This window comes from Glycine max, chromosome 4 (genome assembly GCF_000004515.6).
Source record: "Glycine max cultivar Williams 82 chromosome 4, Glycine_max_v4.0, whole genome shotgun sequence".
Classification (NCBI taxonomy): Eukaryota; Viridiplantae; Streptophyta; class Magnoliopsida; order Fabales; family Fabaceae; genus Glycine; species Glycine max.
In genome coordinates this window covers 48,973,937-48,995,759 of record NC_016091.4, presented here as the reverse complement: position 1 = coordinate 48,995,759, position 21,823 = coordinate 48,973,937, and the positions used below count along the sequence as shown (strand labels likewise).

General features: G+C 29.0%; 1 protein-coding gene across 3 annotated transcripts; it reads left to right on the top strand.

Annotated features, from left to right (window-relative positions):
• The first annotated feature begins 15,077 nt into the window (after positions 1–15,077).
• Positions 15,078–16,699, top strand: LOC778114 (Dof21). 3 transcript variants are annotated; one of them, NM_001249848.1, is made up of 2 exons: positions 15,078–15,101; positions 15,647–16,516. In NM_001249848.1, the coding sequence occupies exons 1-2, from the start codon at positions 15,078–15,080 to the stop codon at positions 16,514–16,516; spliced, it is 894 nt and encodes a 297-aa protein (NP_001236777.1). The 3 variants fall into 3 exon arrangements, with proteins under 3 accessions (NP_001236777.1, XP_006577879.1, XP_014629855.1); XM_006577816.3 differs by lacking the exon at positions 15,078–15,101 and adding an exon at positions 15,108–15,490 and having other exon boundaries at positions 15,647–16,699; XM_014774369.2 differs by lacking the exon at positions 15,078–15,101 and adding an exon at positions 15,120–15,238 and having other exon boundaries at positions 15,647–16,699.
• Positions 16,700–21,823: the final 5,124 nt, after the last annotated feature.

Sequence of the window (21,823 nt, the reverse complement as noted above, 5' to 3'; positions counted from 1 at the left end):
AAAAAAAAAAAAGAGCGCGTAATCGCGGCGTACGTCTCTATTTATGTGCTCCCCCCACAAAAGTTCTATATATATATATGTATGTATATTTTTTATAGAGAGATATAAGTGTATACTTATATATATATATATATATATATATATATATATATATATATATATATATATATATATATATATATATATATATATATATATATATATAACAACCTCGAATCTCTGATATCAAGATTTTTTTTTTAACAGTCAAATAAATATCAAATATAAAGGCACAAAGTAGATGTCATAAGTTTTGCCATCCACTGTGCAAAGAAAACATGAAGCAGAGTTTAAAATAAAAGAACAGAAGCAAGGTGGAAAAAAACCTCGAATCTCTTATATCAATATGATACTTAATTCTTTTTGTAAATATGACAACTTGAAGGGCAAGTCAATCGTCTGGCCAGTGCATATTTATCCACTACAGATACAAATAAAATAAGCTCTTGGGTTGAAATTAAAGATAAAAATGATAAAAGAGGTTAATTCGTCACGTCAACTTGCCTAACTTATCTACTTTTACATTGGATTACACATAATAACTTACCAATCAACTTGTTTTGATGCATAGTTAATGAACCCTGGGGTTAGGCATGATGGATTGATTTAACCCTCAGATTAATTTATTTATATTTATTATTTAACTCCTCCAACATTCTCAAGATAAACACAATTTTTATTATTTAAAATTTTATCCTAAAATAATTCAGTCTTATAAAAAAAAAAAGAATTAAATTATTTTTGCAAATTCGGTTTACAAACTTAACTTTAACTTAAACTTTGGATGCCAGTTCAAATTGCGGTACACTAATTTTAAGATAAATCTAATGATTTATAAATTTTATTTTGCATAAGAAAGAATCTCAATACTTTTACAATTTATTTTTTTTCAAAAATATGTTTGCAACAATAAAATAAATATGAACTAAATTCACTCCCGACTGATAACATGAGAAGAATTGACTTTTAAAACCATTGAAAAAATGAATCAAACATTTCTCTTCCATGTTAGAGCAAATTTTAATTTGATGAGGCAAGACGGGGAAGATGAACGTTACATCTAATTAAAAGTAATGGTGGGTAATAAAATTTAAAAAGCTAAAGATAACCATGACCATGAGTCCATGCATAACAGGGTGAAAGGTGTTTAAGCAAAGACCAAGCCAAATTGAACTAATCCTGAAGTAACTCACAAGAGTTTTGAAATAACACGAGTTGAATTTTTCTCTGTTTGTACATCTACCAGTAGCACTACACCAACTGTTTGGCGAAGAATCACGTTTGCATTGGGACGAGAGTATTTGGTTACATTTTAGGTGGGAAAAATAATTTTACCTTCAGCAAAACAAGATTTTAAACTTCTGAAAACAAGACTGATTTTAAATATACTTTTTTCTGCTCAAATAACTTTGTGATGATTTTTGTTCTGATCCTCTTAAAAAATCTGTTCTAGTATTCTTTCTTCTTCTTCTTTTTTTTTTTCATTATGAGTGATGATGTGCTTAATAGAAATTAGAAAATAAGTCTGATGTAGTAATGTTTCCTAAATAGCAAAGGCTAAAATATTTTTCTAATTAAGTAATATAAAAGTGTGACCTTTGGTTAAAAAATAATAATAATTAAAAGAGTGACCTATATCAAATATTTATAATTTTATGGGGATTGAAACAATAAGCTGATAGATTAAAATGAAGAAAAAAATTAACGATATAAACAAGAAAAAAAAGACTAAATTAAATAATCTTTTCTGGATGATAAAAAATAAAGAAAGAATGAAACACATATTTTATTGACACTAAAAACTTATTGAAATCTTTTTTAAACAAACACCCGCACACAAATATTTTGTAATACTATTTTATCATTTCATAGAAAAATTAAAATATTAATTTAAATAAGTCTAACCTTACTCTATACTATTTTCATAAAAAAATTACTTTATAATATCAATTTTAAGCAAACGTCAATTTTTTAATTAGTTAGTCCTTTAAATTTTGGTTTACTCAAATTTGAGTTTAAGTCTAATTTAATTTTATAAAATTAACGGTAAAAATTATTTCTTAATTATATATTTTAATTTGATTATACCACTGGCCTATGATTTCCAACAACTCCAATAATATGCCTCTTCTTTCTCATCAAGAAGCTGTTATGAATCTTACTAAGCCACTTACCAAGGAAAAATATTAGGTCCTTCATAGTATGTCTGAAAAGCTCATGGTCCTCGTTGTTTCCAGGTAATTTTCTTGAAACTTTTTGGAATAATGTTGGGGACGACGTGGTTGTTTATTGTTGCATACTTCATGTAGAATCGTGAAACGTCTTAAAGAGAGTGGCTTAATCCGTGACTCAACCTTATTTTTCCTTTTCCTATTTTACATTTGCAACAACAATTTAATTTTCTGTTTGTGTTTGATATATGCATTAACAATGGTCAATTTAATTTGTGCAAGGTGGAGTTGGGTTTGGGGGTTGAAAGTGCATGAAAACATAAAATTCCTGCCATACATGGTTAATTAATACGCCAGAAATCCATTTCGTTGCCTGAGGGAATAAGGATTGTTGTCGTTATATTTGATAAAATTAGTTAAAAATTAATGGGTAATTGAAAGTTTAAAAATTACTTTATTAAAATAATTAAAATATGTGAAATAAAAGAAAAATAATAAAATCATGATTTATTTTAAAAATATAACTAAAAAATTTAATTAATATATTGAGATAAAAATGAAAAAATACAAAAAAACTAAAAATTAGAAATTAACATCTTAAAAAATGATGTTTCAAAAAAATTATTCAACTAAATTTTTTAGTAAAAAAATTAATAATTAATTTAAATAATCTGACAAACATAATCTATGTATGCCATTTCTAATCCATGGAATTCTGGCTAAAGATTCGGAATTAGTCGAATTGTATCCATCGTTTTCCATAAATATGGCCCTATCATTATAGGAACTTACAGTTTTTGCTTGTTAAGGACTAAGGATTAAGGAGTAGTGTGTAACTATTTCTCACACTTTTTCGTGAAGAGAATTTCTATATTGATTCCTTGCATTGGGCATTTGGCCTGTTAAGAAATTTAAAACATTAGATCATAATATAAACAAGAGTAAACTATTTAGTAAGCGCTGAATAAAAAAAAAACTATTCGGTAAGCAAAATTAAACATACTTCTTATAATCATTGCTATCAAATTCTTTATCACATAATCTCTTACAACTAAGCAAGGAAAGAAAACAAAGAATGGTCTTTGCCTTTTGAAATATGTGAATCAATGGAATATCACAAACATTTTACAGGCAAGTTAAGAGATCTCTCATGAATTACAACAATTTAATTGTCCCTTGTATTGATTACTCCATTAAGATTCAATAATACAAATTAAAAATTAATAATTCAAAACTTGTAACAGTTACATAAAATCTATATACTCTAAATATTATCGATGTATGAGTCACATTCAATTTAATATTTGAACATTCTTTCACTTGACTTATGTATTATAATGGTAATTTTTATCTTGATAAATAAAATATGACCATAACTTATGAACTTGACCACGGAGCTTCCCAAAGGAAAAATTTGGAATTGTTTAGATTCCTCCTCCAAGCCTCTCACTTGGGCTCATACGGCAAACTCCACCAGTGTGTTTGATGTAAATAAGAATTTAGGGTTATTCACTTGAACTTAAACACGATCCCATTATGACCTAATACATTAGGGATAATATTAAGCTAACTAAATTTATTAAAGTGACATATTAATTTCAACATTATATATAAACTTAAATATGTTTTATACCTTTATAATTTTTTTTAATTTATTTTGGATTTTTTTAATTTTTTTTGTTAGATATATATTAAAAAATTTATTTCGAATCTCTTTCCTCAGTTAAGGAATAAATAAAATATTCATAAAAAATTAAAAATGTATTTTTAACTACTAAAAAATCCTTAATATTTATTTAAAAGCAATCAGTCATTTCAAATTCAAAACAAACAGTGATAGTTTCTTAACAGTTGATTTTTTTTTTTTAACTGACCCATCATCGCTTTATAAGAATCCAAAATAAAATTTTAATATATTTGATATCTAATAAAATAAACAGAAAATTCAAAAAATTATTAAGAACCTAAAATAAATTTAATAGTTATATGTATTTAAACTCTAGAATAACAAAATATAAAACTTCAATAAAAACATATTTTACAATATATATATATATATATATATATATATATATATATATATATGTATGTGTGTGTATATATATATATATATATATATATATATATATATATATATATATATATATTAAAATATCATTCTAAATATTAATAAAAATATTTTTTGAATTTTTATATTTTTGTTCAAATGTTGCTAAAGTTTTTATATTTTTATCTTGATAAATTTGATTTTAAATTTTTAAAAAAGTATAGATTTTATATAATCATTAAAAAGGTCCCAAAAATAATTTTTTATATAATATTTTTTACTTAAAATGTTAAAATGATCTTTTTATATGAAGACTCAAGGAAGTGTATGTGATTAAGATTTTAAAAGAATATTTTGGATATAATAACTTTTAAGATTTTTTTAAACAATTTTATAATTAGAATTTTGTAATTCAGATATTAATGAATTTACAAAATATAAATCCATAAGATTAGGAAGGATATTATGGATTTTCAAGATTTTAAATCCATCAATTTTTTAAAAATATTCAAAATTATTAATAAAGATTCATGAAATTTGGGTATTTAATACTTTAAATAAAACTTATCTTATAGAGAGAATCCTAAACCTATTACATAATAAATTAATTTCTCCTAACATATTTATAAGTACAATAAGTTAATTCCCCTTCAATCATCAATCATGTTAATTATATAAAAATTATATACTACAATGTCTACTAGTCATATAAATAATGTAGTCATTCAAACAATAACAACTCCACCAAACAAAAAACATGTCCAACAATAATTTCAAATCTCATTTATATATTTATTCACTTATATATGAATCAACTTCTCATCTTTATTAAAATCATATATTTTTCATGTTTATATATATTCACGTTCGTTTACATGTATATACACGTCTCTGGATGTTTTCCAAATTCAAAAAATGGATAAATCTCTCATATCACATGTTTCAAATATATTGATAATTGATCAAAAGTGGAAAAAAAATATGAATATATAGCACTTTCAATAAAGAAACAGAAGATTGTATAAGATAAAAAAAATAAAAATATATCGATTTGTAAGAAGGAATGAAAATCTCATTAAATTTTAAAAGTTTTGATGAAATTGTTTAATTTTTATTTTTTTCATAAAAAATTCCATAAAATTCATTAATTTATTATAAGAAATAATTCATCGAAATTTGTATATTTTTTAATATTATGAGACTTTTTTTAAGTTACCAAAAATCTTAACTAAATACCAATAAATTTTCTTGAAATTTTTTTATAAATTCTAATAATTTTGATTGAATGTTACAGTATTTATTTTTATTATTTGAAAATTTTGATTTAATATCTCAATATTTTTAAAAAAAATTAAAATCTTATGAAATTCTAATAAATATATTCCCTTAAAAAAATACAATATTGAAAAAGAAAGTGTGTGCATAATTATATTATATTTATTCTTTCTTCTTGGACCTTGGGTACAGTAGTGTTGAGAATGAGAAAGATGTAAGAAGCAAGAACCTCCTGTAGATGGATCAGACGGTGAGGGGGAAGATTCTGTCTGCAGAGTGGATATGATCGAAGGGTGGTGGAAGCAGCACCACTCGTGGATGAAGTGATTGAGACCCCAGATATTGCGATTCAGATTCTAACGTCACCGACACGTTTCGCTATCAGATCAGTGAAAGAGGAATTCCCCAAGGTAACAGCCGCGTCCCCCTTCGTTACCCGACACGTGTCCTCTTGTTTCCTCCTTCCCGGAGCTCAACCCTCTCCTTTGAACTTCGAGCCGCCGCCGCCGCCGTCGATCCGTGTTCATCTCCATCGATGCTTCTGATGTGTTGTCCCATTTGTGCAGGTCTCATATTAATACTACTACACCGAGTATTCTTTTTATTTTTTTCTGTGTTCAGACTTCACACGCGTGTCAGTGTCACCATTGTGTTTGTGTCAGATAAATGCACCTTTACTATATTAGTAGTAACTTTGCCACAATAAAATCCCTGCAGCAGGGTGTTTCTAAATCGAAAGGATCGATCAATTCATTTTCTTATAAAATGGTCAGTTCATAATAGAAAAATTATAAAGTTACAATTTTATTAACGATTTAATTTAATATAGTATAATTTCCTATTTTTATTATTAAAATAAAAGTCATCTGATTCAAATCACATAATAGTATTTTAACATTTTAAAACTAATATATCATTTATTTTAAAACTAATATATCATTTGTTGAAGTGGTATTATGTTAAGCTTAGATTTCTTAAGTAATAAGTCTCTGGTTCAAGTCTTCTATATAAAAAAACATAATTAAAAAAAATTTACTAAAGATAATTAATTAAGTGATTTGATAGATCAATAAAATTTGTGAATATTTTACATTAACATTCTAATGATAAAAAATAATTAAATTTTGAATTTTGCTAATCAATATTTTTAGGATATGATTAAAAAATATAATATGTAAAATTTTATTAAAAATCATACAAGAACACATTTAACAAAACGTTTTTTTTAAAGCATTTGCCTTAAACTTTTAAACATCTTAATTATGTTAACTTATAAAATTGTATAATAAGAAATATATGATTAATTGAAAATAGATAATGTATACTACACTTTTTTTAATAAAAATATTTTTCGTGTGATATTTTAGGGTTTAGAGTATTTAAAATATATTATTGCTTAAATAAGAATGTCGTATGAATTTTTAAAATTTACAAAAAGAAATATTATAATACTAAAGTTGTTAAGGTGGGTGTACAAATTGAGCTACCTTAAATTTTGTGATTGAAAAAATATTTATTATTGGTATCAACCATATAAGCAAATTTAAGTAACCAATTATCAAATCAAACTCTTCAATGGAAAAATTTGTTGAGCAATGTAAAAACAAACACCCTTAAAGTGTGTTTCAAAACAAACAAAATTGCTTATACTTTTTAAAATCACTTGTAAGTCTCTAGTTTGTTAGCATTGTTATAGTCATATAACATTTAAGGTATTATTTACTCTAATAATACACAATGAAATGTCACAATTTTATTATTATTAAAATATTATGTAAGATAAAAAATGAAAAGTATAATAAGATTATAAAAACAAAAAGGATATTAGATGTCTTATTGAGTTAAAAGGAGATAATATTTATGATTATTTTTTGTCTCAACTCATTAATAATAAGGAACTTTTGTCATCCTAGAACAAACTTTCAAATTAAGGTCTAAGTGAGATTAAGGAATAAATGTAATCTAAACTCTCTTTTTAATATTAATATTTTAACCTCAAGTTAATCTACTCATAAACCCATTTGAGATATTATTAGCTTTGATATATTATTAGCTTTAATGTTCAATAACCTATCCTATTTTATCTTCATTAAAAAACATCTTAATAGATTAAAGGTAGATAATATTATAAACAATCCTTAGATTTGACCCCTCATCAATGAAAATCTTTTAACATGTCAAAATAAATGTCATGAAAAAATAAAAAATAATTATATATTACTTCCCTTCACCAAAAAAATAATTAATATATTTTTTTGACAACCTAAGGTTATTCCAAATACTATCATCGAAAAAAATCAATGTTATTAACAATGGTGTCTTGATAAATGTTATTGTTCATAGCTTTTTATTGTCATGCAAGTTTTACCTTTTTTATTTCCTTTTCCTCTTTCGGTTAAACTCAATTATTCTTGTATTTTTTTAATTTAATATCATTTCGATTCATTATACTTCACCATTATTTTATTTTTATTTATATTAAGTTTTAGAAAATTTATCCTAATTTTTTGAATTTTTAAATTGTCTCAATTGGTATTTTTTTTCCAGATTTTTGTCAAAAATTTAGGATTTTTCTAACTTTAAAATTTTTAAATTATTAATTTAATACAAAAATATAACAACTAAATATCACTATTATTTTTTAACAAAAGTTTTTTAAAAAATCACCACCTTCTTCTTCCTCCCGAGCAAAACAGATTTGCTCTTCCCTCTCTGTCACCTCCTTGGCCACCATTACCGGCGTGCGCGACCCCTAGATCAACACCTCCGGTTGCGAGGATGATTGTTCATGAGATTCAACATTTCATTACATATATCAAAAGAAAAGAAGTGAGAGTGAGTGGTTGGTCATAAAACGCGAGAAAGAATAAAAAGGAAAGTGGTCTGGGGAATTAAATTATTTTTGCAAATTAGTTTTTTAAGTGATTTTTTAGGTTAAGTTTCAGGAGCTTTGAGTCTATAACCTATAGTATATCATATATCATAATCAAGAGTACGATTGATTTTTCATTTTTGGCTTTCCCATGAGAATAACGCTTATTCTTGGGGTTTGCTAGGATCTTCACTCATGGTTTGCTGCTACCACAACAAGGAAAGAATTCCCTATCAATACCTATTGTGAGGTACCAAGAGAGTTTGGTCGGTATTGCATAACCCTTGAAATTTAATGGCTTTCTAAGTATAACTTATTTAGGTTATAAAATTAGGGCACTTTACAAGCTAGCGCACCAAATTAACTAGTTTTTAGTATTTATATTTGTAAATTCCAAACTGGGATTTTGGGTGATTTATATATAGTCCTGAGACATAAAGTGAGTTGGAATGATGACTATCAAATCGTTTATGGCAAGAGTGGTTTACTCTTTTTTTTTTTTTTGCCAACCGATCCAAAGTGTCAAATCTTAACAGTACCGCTTGGAATTTTAGATTCTTCCATCCGTTGAGTTTTCATGAAGCCACCAAATAGGATCTAATAACATGACAGTAATAATACATTGGTACGATTCATGAAATTAATACAACCACTGCTATTGAGCTAACTAGCCCTTTGTAATAATAATAAGCGTAAATAACCACTTTTATCCTTGAAATTGTAATTCGTTGATAAATGTGTCTCTAAAATATTTAACTGTAAAATTTAGTCTTCAAAAGTATTAAAAGTGCAATAAAAATATCCTACCGTCAACTTTTATCCATCACTGTTAAAAAAGTTGCTTACGTGGCACAGAGGGAAAATTTTGTAAGCAAAAAATTACCTACATAGCTGCCAACTTAGAGACATATTTGTCATATGCAAATGTAGTGACTTTTGATTTTCCTTGACTGTGGGAAAAAAGGTTTTTTGGCGTTTGTTGATTTTCTTCATTCCCAAAAGGATTTTTTTACACAACCCAAAATTGACTCTTCGTTTTCAAAAGATACGTTCTCGATTTTTCATCATCTCCCACACTTCGAGAAACTTCTTCATTTCGAAAGCCAAGTTCCCGGAAGTGCTTCGTCTCCCACACTTCCACAACCTTGTTTCGCTGAAAAATTTCTTAATCACAACGTCGCACAACGACGCACAATGACGCACACCCGGGTTTGTACTTTATCATATGTTGTAAACAAGTTGAATGCTCATGGGAAATTTGTTGTTCATGGTATGAAGTTACAAGAAGCTTTCAAATCAAGACTTTTTGGGAGGAGCACATATGTGAAAGGGTATTAAAAAATAAACAAGTTACAATGAAATGGGTGGCAAAAAGGGTGGTTGATAATATTAGGTTTCATTCAAACCTAAATCATGTGGAGGCATATGAACATCTCAAAGAATATTATGGTGTGCACATTGATGAAAGAAAGACGTTTAGGGATATCAAAGAGTACTATCAAAATGTTCCAACTCCAAGTCATGTGAGTGATTTTTAAATTTTGTTGATTAGTTATTGTTAAATTATGTTATGCATAACTAATATTATATTACATATACCAGTCTGACCGGAATGTAAACTGGGCCAATTGACGGGGGAAAAAATAAGACTCTAAAATCCTGTACTATTGCTAATTAATTGCTACCCTTAACCATAATTTCCTAATATTTTTTAGGCATTCTTAATTTTTTAAAAAGGTATTAAAGTGCATTTAGGCAAGTGAAAGATAAGAAAGATAATTTCACACACACACACACACACATATATATATATATATATATATATATATATATATATATATATATATATATATATATATATATATATATATATAACAACCTCAAATCTTTGATATCAAGATTTTTTTTTGAACAGCCAAATAAATATCAAATATAAAGGCACAAAGTAGATGCCATAAGTTTTGCCATCCACCGTGCAAAGAAAACATGAAGCAAAGTTTAAAATAAAAAAACAGAAGCAAGGTGGAAAAAAACCTTGAATCTCTTATATCAATATGATACTTAAATCTTTTTGTGCATATGACAACTTGAAGGGCAAGTCAATCGTTTGGTTGCAACTTTAGCCAGTGCATATTTATCCACTACAGATACAAATAAAATAAGCTCTTGGGTTGAAATTAAAGATAAAAATGGTAAAAGAGGTTAATTCGTCACGTCAATGCACATATATATTACAAGTCAATACGTACTTTATTTATCATATACACTCTATTTCAATAACAATGGTATGATCCCAATTTAACATGTTGTCACACATCATGAATCATATACACTTTACCTATGAACTATCCAATAAACATAATTACTCAATTGTTTTCAAAATCATTTTCACTCGTCGCGCTTCAAAGTGATTCAACTTGTCGGACTTCCACAGTGGATCCCATCACAATACTCATCGCGCAAAAACTCAACGCCCTTAAAGGGTCTTACAATTGTGTGATTATACAATTCATAACTCATAACTCAATATATGCAATGTCTCAATACACATGTATCTTATCATTCATCACAGGTTCAATTTCTCACTTACTCATAATTTGAATCACCATTTCATAATCTCAATATAAAAATTTATACAAAATGTTTCTCACAAAATGGGGAGTAAAATTCCTTAAACAGTTCCACACAATCATATTAAAATCAATGAATCAAAATCATAGGTCAAAAACACGAAAACATCAAGAGCACTCAAGTTTATCAACCAATTCGCATCAGAACATCAATTGGTCAGTCAAACACAATAATATTGTATTTAGAATCGTAAAGGAAAAATTATAATTCAATAAACATCTCAAAATAAACCCTAATTTAATCCTCTAAGGATTCCTACACATGTTCATTCTAACTCCAATTGCGATAAACTCATCTCTTATTTCTAAGCGGGCTCACGTGTGTATACTGGAAGAAATAGCTGCATCTCTAGAAGTTTCCTGAGATTCCTCAAGTTTTTCCTCTGGTTGCTTTGCTAGGCTTTCCAAGCATTAGAGAGAAGGATAAGAGATTGAAGCCTTCATTCCACTGTTTGTGGGCGATGAGTATTTCTCTCTCCCCATTAATTTGAAGATCCCATCGGTGAAGATGTGTGGAAATGAATTTCGAATCTGGTGTCAAAATTTCACGAACATCCAACGGTAGACGAGTCCGATATCGTAGTTTTATTAGAATAGGTTTGGGTATACGCTGGAAAAAAGAAAGTTACGATGCGAAGGACATTTGTCTTACCTCATTTATTGTTTCGCAATTTCCAACAATGAGAATGTTCGCAAATAAGTTTCAAACCTGGTGCTCATATTTCATGAGAATCCAACAGTTAACGATTACGAGATCTTGTCATTTTACTAAGACAGGTCTAGGTGTAAACGAAAAAAAGAAAAGGTTTTGAGAGGAGAAAAACGAAAAACGAAAAACGAAAAAAAGAGATGGTAGAAATACATTCTCGGTCTAAAAACTAACCTAAAGTTAAAATACTCTCTATTATTTACTCTATTTATTTTTAAATAAAAAAATATTTTTTAATTTATTTTATGAAAAATCGGATGTTACATATAGATTAATCTTTTATTTATAGTAGATTATGATTAATTATTATAATTTGAATAAATTTGTAATGATTGATACACTTATACAATGCTTAATTTGATATTTTGGTATAATATTTATTTTAGATAATTTATGTTGTGACAGAAAAATTATTATTTATAATTAATATTATTGATATTATGTTTGTTATAAATTATTTTTGTAAATTTAAATTTTTTCAGACGAAAATCCGAGCGTGGGAAGAGAGAAAGAAAGGAAAACAAATTTGAAACTATATTTTAATTTAATTTTTAAAATTATTATTATTGTGGGGATGAATTGGAGACAGAAAAAGCATGCCAGACTTGTGATGAAGCCGATTGGAGTTGGAGGGATTGTGTGTGGTGCGGATGGGGGAAAATTTGCTAAGTGCAGGAGAGAGAGACACCAATCTGTTGTGCTCAGCTCATGGTGGCGGCGGCTGACTCCATGGAGGAGAGAGAGAGGACACCATGGTGGAGAGAGAGTCACAGATCTATTTTGTTTGAGGAGGAGAAGGAAGGGAGTGATTATTTTACTTTTTTTATTTATTTATAAAAAACATAAAATAAATTAAAGATAATGATGCTTTAGCCGGGCACTTTGTCATAATATTTAAGAAAACATTAAACCCTCCTTTTACTTTTGCTTTCAGCCTTTATTTTGCTTTACCACTCCAACTACAAATTTATTCAAGTGAGACTCCACTTTGAAAAAAGAGTTCAGATTTTTTTTAATTGTGAACGTATATAAGTACAAATATGTTTATGTTAATGAAAACATTATATTTTTAATAAAAATACTCCCTCAAATATTCTTCATTTAAAATTATTATTATGAGTAATTTTTTATTGAAAATAAAATTATAATTAAATGAAAAATATTTTAGGAATTATATCATTAAATATGGATACAATTAATTAAACTTATTTATATTTAATTTTAAGATATAAAATATTTTTTTTTGTTTATATATGAATTCAAAAGAAGTATTATTTTTTAAATATTTAAAATGAATGTGGTTTAAACTTTTTTTATTAAAGTCTAAAAGTATGTGTACTAAAAAAATATAAATTCATATTATTTTCTTAATTATAGATGCTAAAAATAATTAAGATTTTATAGAAATTTTAAAAAATATTATATTTTTCAGAGCTAATAATATATTCGGTATAAGAAATTAAATATTTGTTCATCCGGCAAAATTAAGCGGCATGTTTCTTATCATATAAAATTTGGCTTCTCTACAATAAAATATCTAACATCTAATACAATAAAACAAATTAAAGTGTAAGAAATTCAAATTTAATGTAATAAAATAGATATTTAACTTTCAAGAGTGAATATGAATAAAGTAAGTAATATGAGACTTTAATAGAGAAAAAATTACAAATAGTTTAATACATTCATAATTTGTTAAGTATATAATGTAATATTGATATTTAATTTTCTTATGAAAAAATTACTTTCTTCACCTTCTAAGAAGAAGCTGGATTATATATCCTATGTAACGTAGGTTGGGATTGTTGAGACTAAAAAATATAATTTTAAAGTTAGTGTTTTTTATATAAGTATTTTTTAAGAAGTGAATAAGAATTTTTATAAAAATAAATATAAAATTACTTTTTAAAATAAAAACAGTCTAGACAAACATATTAAAAATAAAAATTACTTATTTATTTATTAAATAAGTATTTATTTCAGCATATAAATTTAAATAAACTGATCATTACTCTGATCAATAAATCATTTATTGCACTTCACAACGAGAGATTCAAACTCTCTATAATAAAAGATTCAAATTAATCTCCTTGCCTTAAAAAGGATGTTTAAAAACAAAAGAGAAATTTAAAGCAACGCTCTATAAAGAACAATAAAGAATTTGACTCATGTAACAAAAATATAGTGACCGAAAGAATTATAACTTTTAAGATAACAATTCTCCACGTTTGTTAGTTATTCTTTAAATTATAAATCAACCTTAATAATGGAACTAAGGTTTTAAATTATAGTGACAGTCACAACGAAGTTTCATCTCATTCTTTTTTATATCGTGAGAAATTACAACTAAATACAGAGGATACCGCAACAATTTCAGTTATAAATACCTTTAAAGAAAAATAGATATGGACACTTCGTATGCTAGTTAACAACTAAAAAAATATATATGATGTGATAAAAAAACAAAAAAAATTAATAGAATTTTCAAAATAATAAAATATCTAAATATCCATGCCATACCTTTAAAACCTGGATGTTAGAACTAAAATCGCACTCACAAATTTAAAAACAATGAATGGAACTATTCTAAACAGTCATTAAATTTCGTGACATATTTAATTTTTTTAATTACATAACTTTCATTCTTTTTTCCCGGGCTCTTAACATAAAAACTGAAATGTGCTGCATCCTATCTCCCAAGCATGCAGATATATATCCAAAACTATTTTTGTTGAATGTGGCTAATTAGTCATTGCATGATGAGAAAGGAATAGGATGGGGAATCAGCTACTCCTCCTCTGGTCTTAAAAGTATATATAATATATCTAGTTATCAACCGACTAAATTCTTATGTGCTTGTACGAAAAGACACCATGGAAGAATATTGTTGACTTATGTAACCTACTTTCTCAGTAAGCTTACATGCCATGTACCCAAATTTCCCGTACTCTCAAATAGTAATTAATTGAAGAAAATTGATATTTTCACAACCTTCGTCGTGGAGTGTAAAATGGGTATAGAAAAGAAAAAGTAAAATAAAAAATATAAGGTATGTTGTAATAACAAAGGAAGTAAGAGATGAGAAAAATTAGAAAAAAAATGAAATGTTTGAGTTAAAAAAATCAAAGTAGTCGATTAAAAGTGTTGCAAAAGACTATGTTACCCTTTCATGTGTAATATAGCTAGCTAGTTGGCCAACACATGGATGGAACCACCACTACATCCCATCTCTCAAAGCTTTACACGCTTTTAACACTCTCTAGAAAAGTGGTGTTCTTTTTTCTTTCTCTGAGGACTCGTTGCTTTTCCTTTTTCCCATTCTCTTCTTAAATCCATGGACACGGCTCAGTGGGCACAGGTACACAGAACCTTTTTCTGTTTTCTTTCCATATAATCATGAAAATCTCTGCTGGGAGTTGTGATTTTCAACCATAATTTTAGATTATTAAGTTTTGGGCTTGGGGAAATTATTTTGATTATATTCTTAGTTCTAAGGTGGGGTGTTAATTAATCATCCCCAACTTTTTCTGATGTTCAGCTCAGCCCCCCACTTAAATTCAATTTTTTTTGCTGTCTTTTTAAAGATCTTTCCCTCATTTATTTTTTTTGGGCTACTGAAAGTAGTACTGCTCCTTTCCTTTTCCCATTTTTTTCCTTTCCACCATCTGATAAAGGATAATGGACCCGAAGTAAAAGTTAACATATTTGTTTGTATCATACCACTGCTGTTGTAATCCTTCTCAAAGTGTAATAAATAAAAACACCTTCTTTGTTTGCTTGTTTTTTTTTTTTCCTTCCCTAGACTCTTACATTTTTTCTCTCGGAGCAAAGGTTTTGAATTTCAGTTATGGCCTTTTGCTGTCTTTTGTTTTTTATTCTTTTGAAATTTGGATATTTTTTCAGGGTATTGGAGTGGTTAAACAACCGATGGAAGGTTCAAAGCCTCCTCCTCCTCCTCCTCCTCCTATGTTGGAGAGAAGGGCAAGGCCTCAAAAGGATCAAGCTTTGAACTGCCCAAGGTGCAATTCAACAAACACCAAATTCTGCTACTACAACAACTATAGCCTCTCTCAGCCAAGGTACTTTTGCAAGACATGTAGAAGGTATTGGACTGAGGGTGGTTCTCTCAGAAATGTTCCTGTGGGTGGTGGCTCTAGAAAGAACAAGAGATCAACCCCGCCAGCACCACCATCAGCACCAGCACCAACAAAGAAGCTTTCTGATCTCGCAACACCAAATTTCCCTCAATCTGCTTCTCAGGACCCTAAGATCCACCAAGGCCAAGACCTTAACCTAGCATATCCACCAGCTGAGGACTACAGCACTGTCTCCAAGTTCATTGAGGTTCCTTACAGCACTGAATTAGACAAGGGTACTACTGGTCTTCATCAAAACCCTACTTCCTCATCAACAACAACATCTGCATCTTCTCAGTTGTCTGCCATGGAGCTTCTCAAGACTGGGATTGCAGCTGCTTCCTCAAGGGGTTTGAACTCCTTCATGCCAATGTATAATTCAACCCATGGGTTTCCCTTGCAGGACTTTAAGCCACCACATGGCCTTAACTTCAGCCTTGAGGGGTTTGAAAATGGTTATGGGGGTCTTCAGGGGATTCAAGAGGGTCCCACTGGTGGTGCAAGGATCTTGTTTCCTACTGTGGAGGATTTGAAGCAGCAAGTTCCAAGCACAAATGAGTTTGATCAGCAGAATAGAAGTCAAGAGGGTTCAGCTCACGGGTATTGGAATGGCATGTTAGGTGGAGGATCATGGTAGATATTATTAGTGAAGAAAAAAGAGAACAAGGGGTTGCTGTTTTAGCCTTTATTTTTATTTTATTTTCTTAATGGGGGGAGTGTGGTTGTGTTTGGAGTGTGTGATCTGAACCACTAACAAAAAATAGGATACATTGCTTCTTCTGTTTTGCTTCTCTTTAATCCATTTCATTTTTTTTGGTCTTCTTTTCCTTTCCTTAGTAGTCCCACTTTGATTTTTAGCTTTTGGTCCCGAAGAATGTGGCTGTATTTTGAAGCTACCTTTCATTTTAATTTTTAGGTTAAATTTCAGCAGCTTCGAATCCATAACCTATAGTATATCATATATCATAATCAAGAGTAGGACTGATTTTTCATTTTTGGCTTTCCCGTGAGAAAAACTCTTATTCTCTTATTCTTGGGGGTTTGCTAAGATCTCCGCCCTTATTCTTGGGGTTTGCTAGGATCTCGGCTTGGGGTTTGCTGCTACCACAGCAAGGAAAGGATTCCCCATCAATAACTATTGTCAGGTATCAAGAGAGTTTGGTCGGTCTTGCATAATCCTTGAAATTTAATGGCCTTCTAAGTATAATTTATTTAGGTTATAAAATAAGGACACTTTAGAAGCTAGTGCAACAAATTAACTAGTTTTTAGTATTTATATCTGTAAATTCCAAACTTGGATTTCGGGTAATTTATATAGTCCTGGGACATAAAGTGAGTTGAATGATGGCTGTCAAATCGTTTACAGCAAAAGTGATTTCACTCTCTTTTCTTTTTGCTTGCCAACCGATCTGAAGTGTCAGATCTTAACAGTATCGCTTTGGTATTTCAGATTCTTCCATCTGTTCAGTTTTCACGAAGCCACCAAATAGGATCTAATAACATGGCAGTGCAGTAATAATACATTGGTACGGTATATGAAATTAATACAACTACTGCTAAGCTAACTAGCCCTTTGTAATAATAATAACAGTATAATAATACACTTAACTAGCCCTTTGTAATAATAGTAACAGTATAATAATACATGGCGAAATGTTATTAATTTAAATTGCACTTTAACCTTACCCTATGCTTTCCGATCACTATACTTTATGGAAACGAGCAAGTGTATGGATGGTTTTCGATTAGAAATGTTACTACTGCACGTGTTTTAACGTAAATTCAATGAAAAAAAAAGTAAAATGAAGGTGGAAGTAAGAGTCGTAGGATATGGTTGAAAGTAAAATTTCGCATGTAAACTTAATTTTGAAGAATTGTGATACTTTTGCAAGTTGAACTGAAAATTAAACATACTCTTAATCCGTTGACAAAATTATTTTTTTCTCTAACAAATAAAAATAAAACATTGATCGCTTCTTTGATGTCTTTAGTCATCTGAATTAAATGCAATAACCTAGAATTTTCATTCATCAAAGTTGGTCCCATGTTTTCCATGACCCTCACTAACAGTTCCCTTCTGTTGATGAAGCTTCGTGCAGTCACTTTGGTCCAATTTGTGAACATTAATATTTGATTTTTATATATCCCCCACATGGGTCTTCTTTTTCCCTTTCTTATATTGAAAGCCAAAGAAGCTGGAGCTTGACTCTGGTCTCCATTCCTTTTCCAGTGGAGGGTCCTACAAACATTCCTCTTGGTAACCGTGCAAGAATATTATCCTTCACTACTGCAAGTGTCCTCCATATAGAGATCGAAGACCTTATATACTTTATTGAATAATAATATAATAGTGTGCCCTTGGTAAATATTATTTGTTGGTGCTTTTACTCGGGTCTAACAAGGAAATTCTCATTCCTTATGACTAAATCATATGGAGAGAATTGATGTATGTAGGCATTGGATATCAAAACCTAGAGGACGACCCTTTCAACCTATGGCTTCTCTCCAATCATGACCTTTTTACATTAGGGTTTCTACGTACTAGGCAGGTCCTAACATTAAGGACAGAAAGGGTAATTATTCACGTAGCTGCGGGACCATATATATGCAAGCAGGCGATCATTCATTTTTCTAACGAAATCATGTTAAGAAAATGTACACCTTTGGGATGGCCTCGGAGCAATTTGTTTGGCTGCATAAGGCAACAATTTTAAGTCAAGGCACAAGAAAGAATGGGCTGCTATAGCTAGCTGCTTTGTATAAATTTTTATTGCACATCGAATTAGCTAGTTCCCTCGGTTGAACGATGTAAACAAATTATTACATCCTTGTTTCCCAAAGTTACTCTATGAAAGATGCTGGTGAAGATATATATAACGTTGGGCCGATTAACGAGGTTACTTCATATACATCATCAATTGCACCTTAGCTTATTATATAATTTATATAGCCTTATAGATAGCTATAACCGTCGTGTTTATGACCTGTGATGAGGGTGTGCCTTAGAATAAATTTTAGATATTTCTGTTATATTTACTCCTTTAAATGTTGACCAGAAAAAATTAAAATAAAAGATATGTAATCTTACATGTTAGGTGTCTTGACTTTAAGGAAGTGTACATGCTAAGAGATAGAAGAAATCTTTATCCTAGGTTAAAGTTGTGAAATTCGTTTTGCATGCATTCACGTTTTCTTCTAGTTTATGAATACATATATACTTCGTCGCGGGGACCATTCGTTCATAGTCAAAATTGAAGATAATTAACCATACATTCTAACCCACCTGGGGAGTGGGGACTGCCTAAGCTTTCATGCTTAATCTTTAAACCCCGATTAAATAAGAAATTCATTTGAAACTTTAATGAGTAACATGGCATGCACTTTATATATATATATATATATATATATATATATATAAGAATCCGGTCTTCAACAGAAGTTTGAATTTTGAAGCAGCATTGCCCCCATCGGTACTTTGAAATTTCATTGCTAGCACTCACAAGATTCGGGGATGGAATCACAACTCTGCGCACTGAGTCTCCATTTTGGACTAATGTATGTCATACACAAATTAATAACGACAAGTCATGAGTTGGAATTAACTTTGCTTTCCTATCATTGTCCTACAAAGATGAAATCCTTCCTAAACTTGCCTTATAATTAGTTATAAACCATTCAAATGAGAACGTACCCCTGTTCTCATCTCCATGTATTTGGATTCCCTCTATCTACTTATTTATAAATTAGAATATACGGCTTGAAATAAAATTCTCTATCTACTCTTATTTTATAATAATTATTATATGTTTTGAGAATATGTCTAAATTGTGCATCATTTTGTCATTTAAATTCATAACTGGTATCAAAGCTTGGATTAATGCACGTTGTGCATGTTCTATGTTGGATTAACATCGAAATTTTTAGATCTATGAACTTAGAGCTGTCAAATGGGCCAATCCTAACCTATTTAACCATGGGCATATCTCTTTTAAAAATTAAGATTTAGAAAATTAATATAAACTTTCATAGACTGGTATCCGGCCATGAGCTGAAGATGTCTTAATTGACGTTGAGTAGAGAATGTCTCAATTAAGGCCGACTCAAATATGACCAAATCAAGATCCAGATACAAATTAAAGAGAGTAAATTGATAATTATACCTTTAATTTCTTAACAAATATACTAGTATTGCATTATTACATACACAATCTCAGTTTTATTTTATGGACACTATACTAGATAAGACACCAAGTACTTATTCGGTCCTACATGAGACCAAAGCAACATGTCAGATAAGTATTAGGTCAAGGTAATCCAGTATCTATTCAAACCCACACAAGATAATAATAACATTTCCTTAATAATCATAAGATTAGGTTACTAATCCAGCTTAGAGGGTGGATTACCTAAATGGTAATTAGTGCATATAAGTCCAAGACCCAAAAAAGTTGGTATAAAAAGGATAGGACTCTGGTAAAAATTACTATTCATTAAATGCACATTTATCATTCATATCTATTGTTTTAGTCGATCCCTTACTTAGGTGTTTTTTTCATGTACCCTTATTGGATCACACCACTCGAATAAAGTAAAGAAGAAAAATGAACAACAAAAATCCTTTCACGCAAGGAATGACATTTGATCACATTGTGACACGAACATATACCATTAGAAATACAAAACATTAATTTTTGACTATTGTTCCCTCTGTCAAATTCATGCACCACCAAGTTTTTGATGTTATGGTGGTATCCCTTTAAGTCTCCGAAGACTAGTAATAGTGCAGCGTTACATGTAAGAAATTTTATAAATTGTTTGCCTTAAACCGTAATTAATAATTTAATGTATAATTTATTTAAGAGTATATAAATACATATCTCTTTTGAAAATCAAATGAAGTGGGTATGTTGTGGATTCTCCTGAACCCGATACAGTTTGATGGATATAAGGTTGGGTACAATTTTTTTTAAACTCATCTACTAGCATCACCTTTAACAAGGTCAGGGATGGAAAGAACTAAATTCGCCCCCAACCCACCTCCTGTCATGCCTAATTACAATCTTAAGCTCTACTAGGTACGATTTAACATTTACTTGCTTGATCTCTAATTATAAAATCATTTTTTAAAAATTTGTTTTTTTTAATTTCTAGACACATTAATTATTTTTTCTTTACATATCTTTACTTAATTATTTTTTCTTCAAACATTAATGAAAATTAATTAAGTAGATAGAGAGATAAGAACAAGATAATTTTAAAATGATAGTATAAATAATTGATATATTTAATATGATTAACTAAATTAACTATTTTTCTTAAAGGTGTGAGTTAATTGAAATGATAAGTAGGGACGAAGGGAATATGATATTAAACTATCGTCGTGACTAAAAATCAAGAAGTTTCGTCTGCCTAATGGGCCCGACTCCAGTTAGAGCAAGGTCACTAGTTGGTGGAGAACAAACAAGAATTAAACCTCTAATTTTCAGGTTATTAGTACAACGCTTTAACCAATTGAGCTAATGAACCAATTACATTATAAAATAAATAATGTTGCTATACATGACACTAAAATTTTTAATGTAAATTTAAATAATAAATTTATGACAATTAATTTTGATATAAATCAATCGAATTATTTAATCCGTATATTTTTTTTATAAATAAAAAATATTTACTATTACAAAATTTAATATATATTTAAGGAATTAAAAAAAAACCAAAAAATCAATACAGATGAAATTCATCCATATGGTTTATACGGATGAACTTCATTCGTATAAAATATACGGATCAAGTTCATTCGTATGCTTTTTACGGATGAACTACATCCATAAATACAAATTGAAGCTTACGGATGTAGTTCATCCGTATAAATCATACAGATGAACTACATTCGTATGTTTTACTTTGTACTTACAAGCCAGACATTTTGGACATTAATAAA

Bases quoted from the DNA above. Each gene is read 5' to 3' on its own strand.
- LOC778114 (NM_001249848.1), top strand. From the start codon at position 15,078: ATGGACACGGCTCAGTGGGCACAG. The intron at 15,102-15,646 runs GTACACAGAACC...ATATTTTTTCAG, and splicing joins ACACGGCTCAGTGGGCACAG to GGTATTGGAGTGGTTAAACA.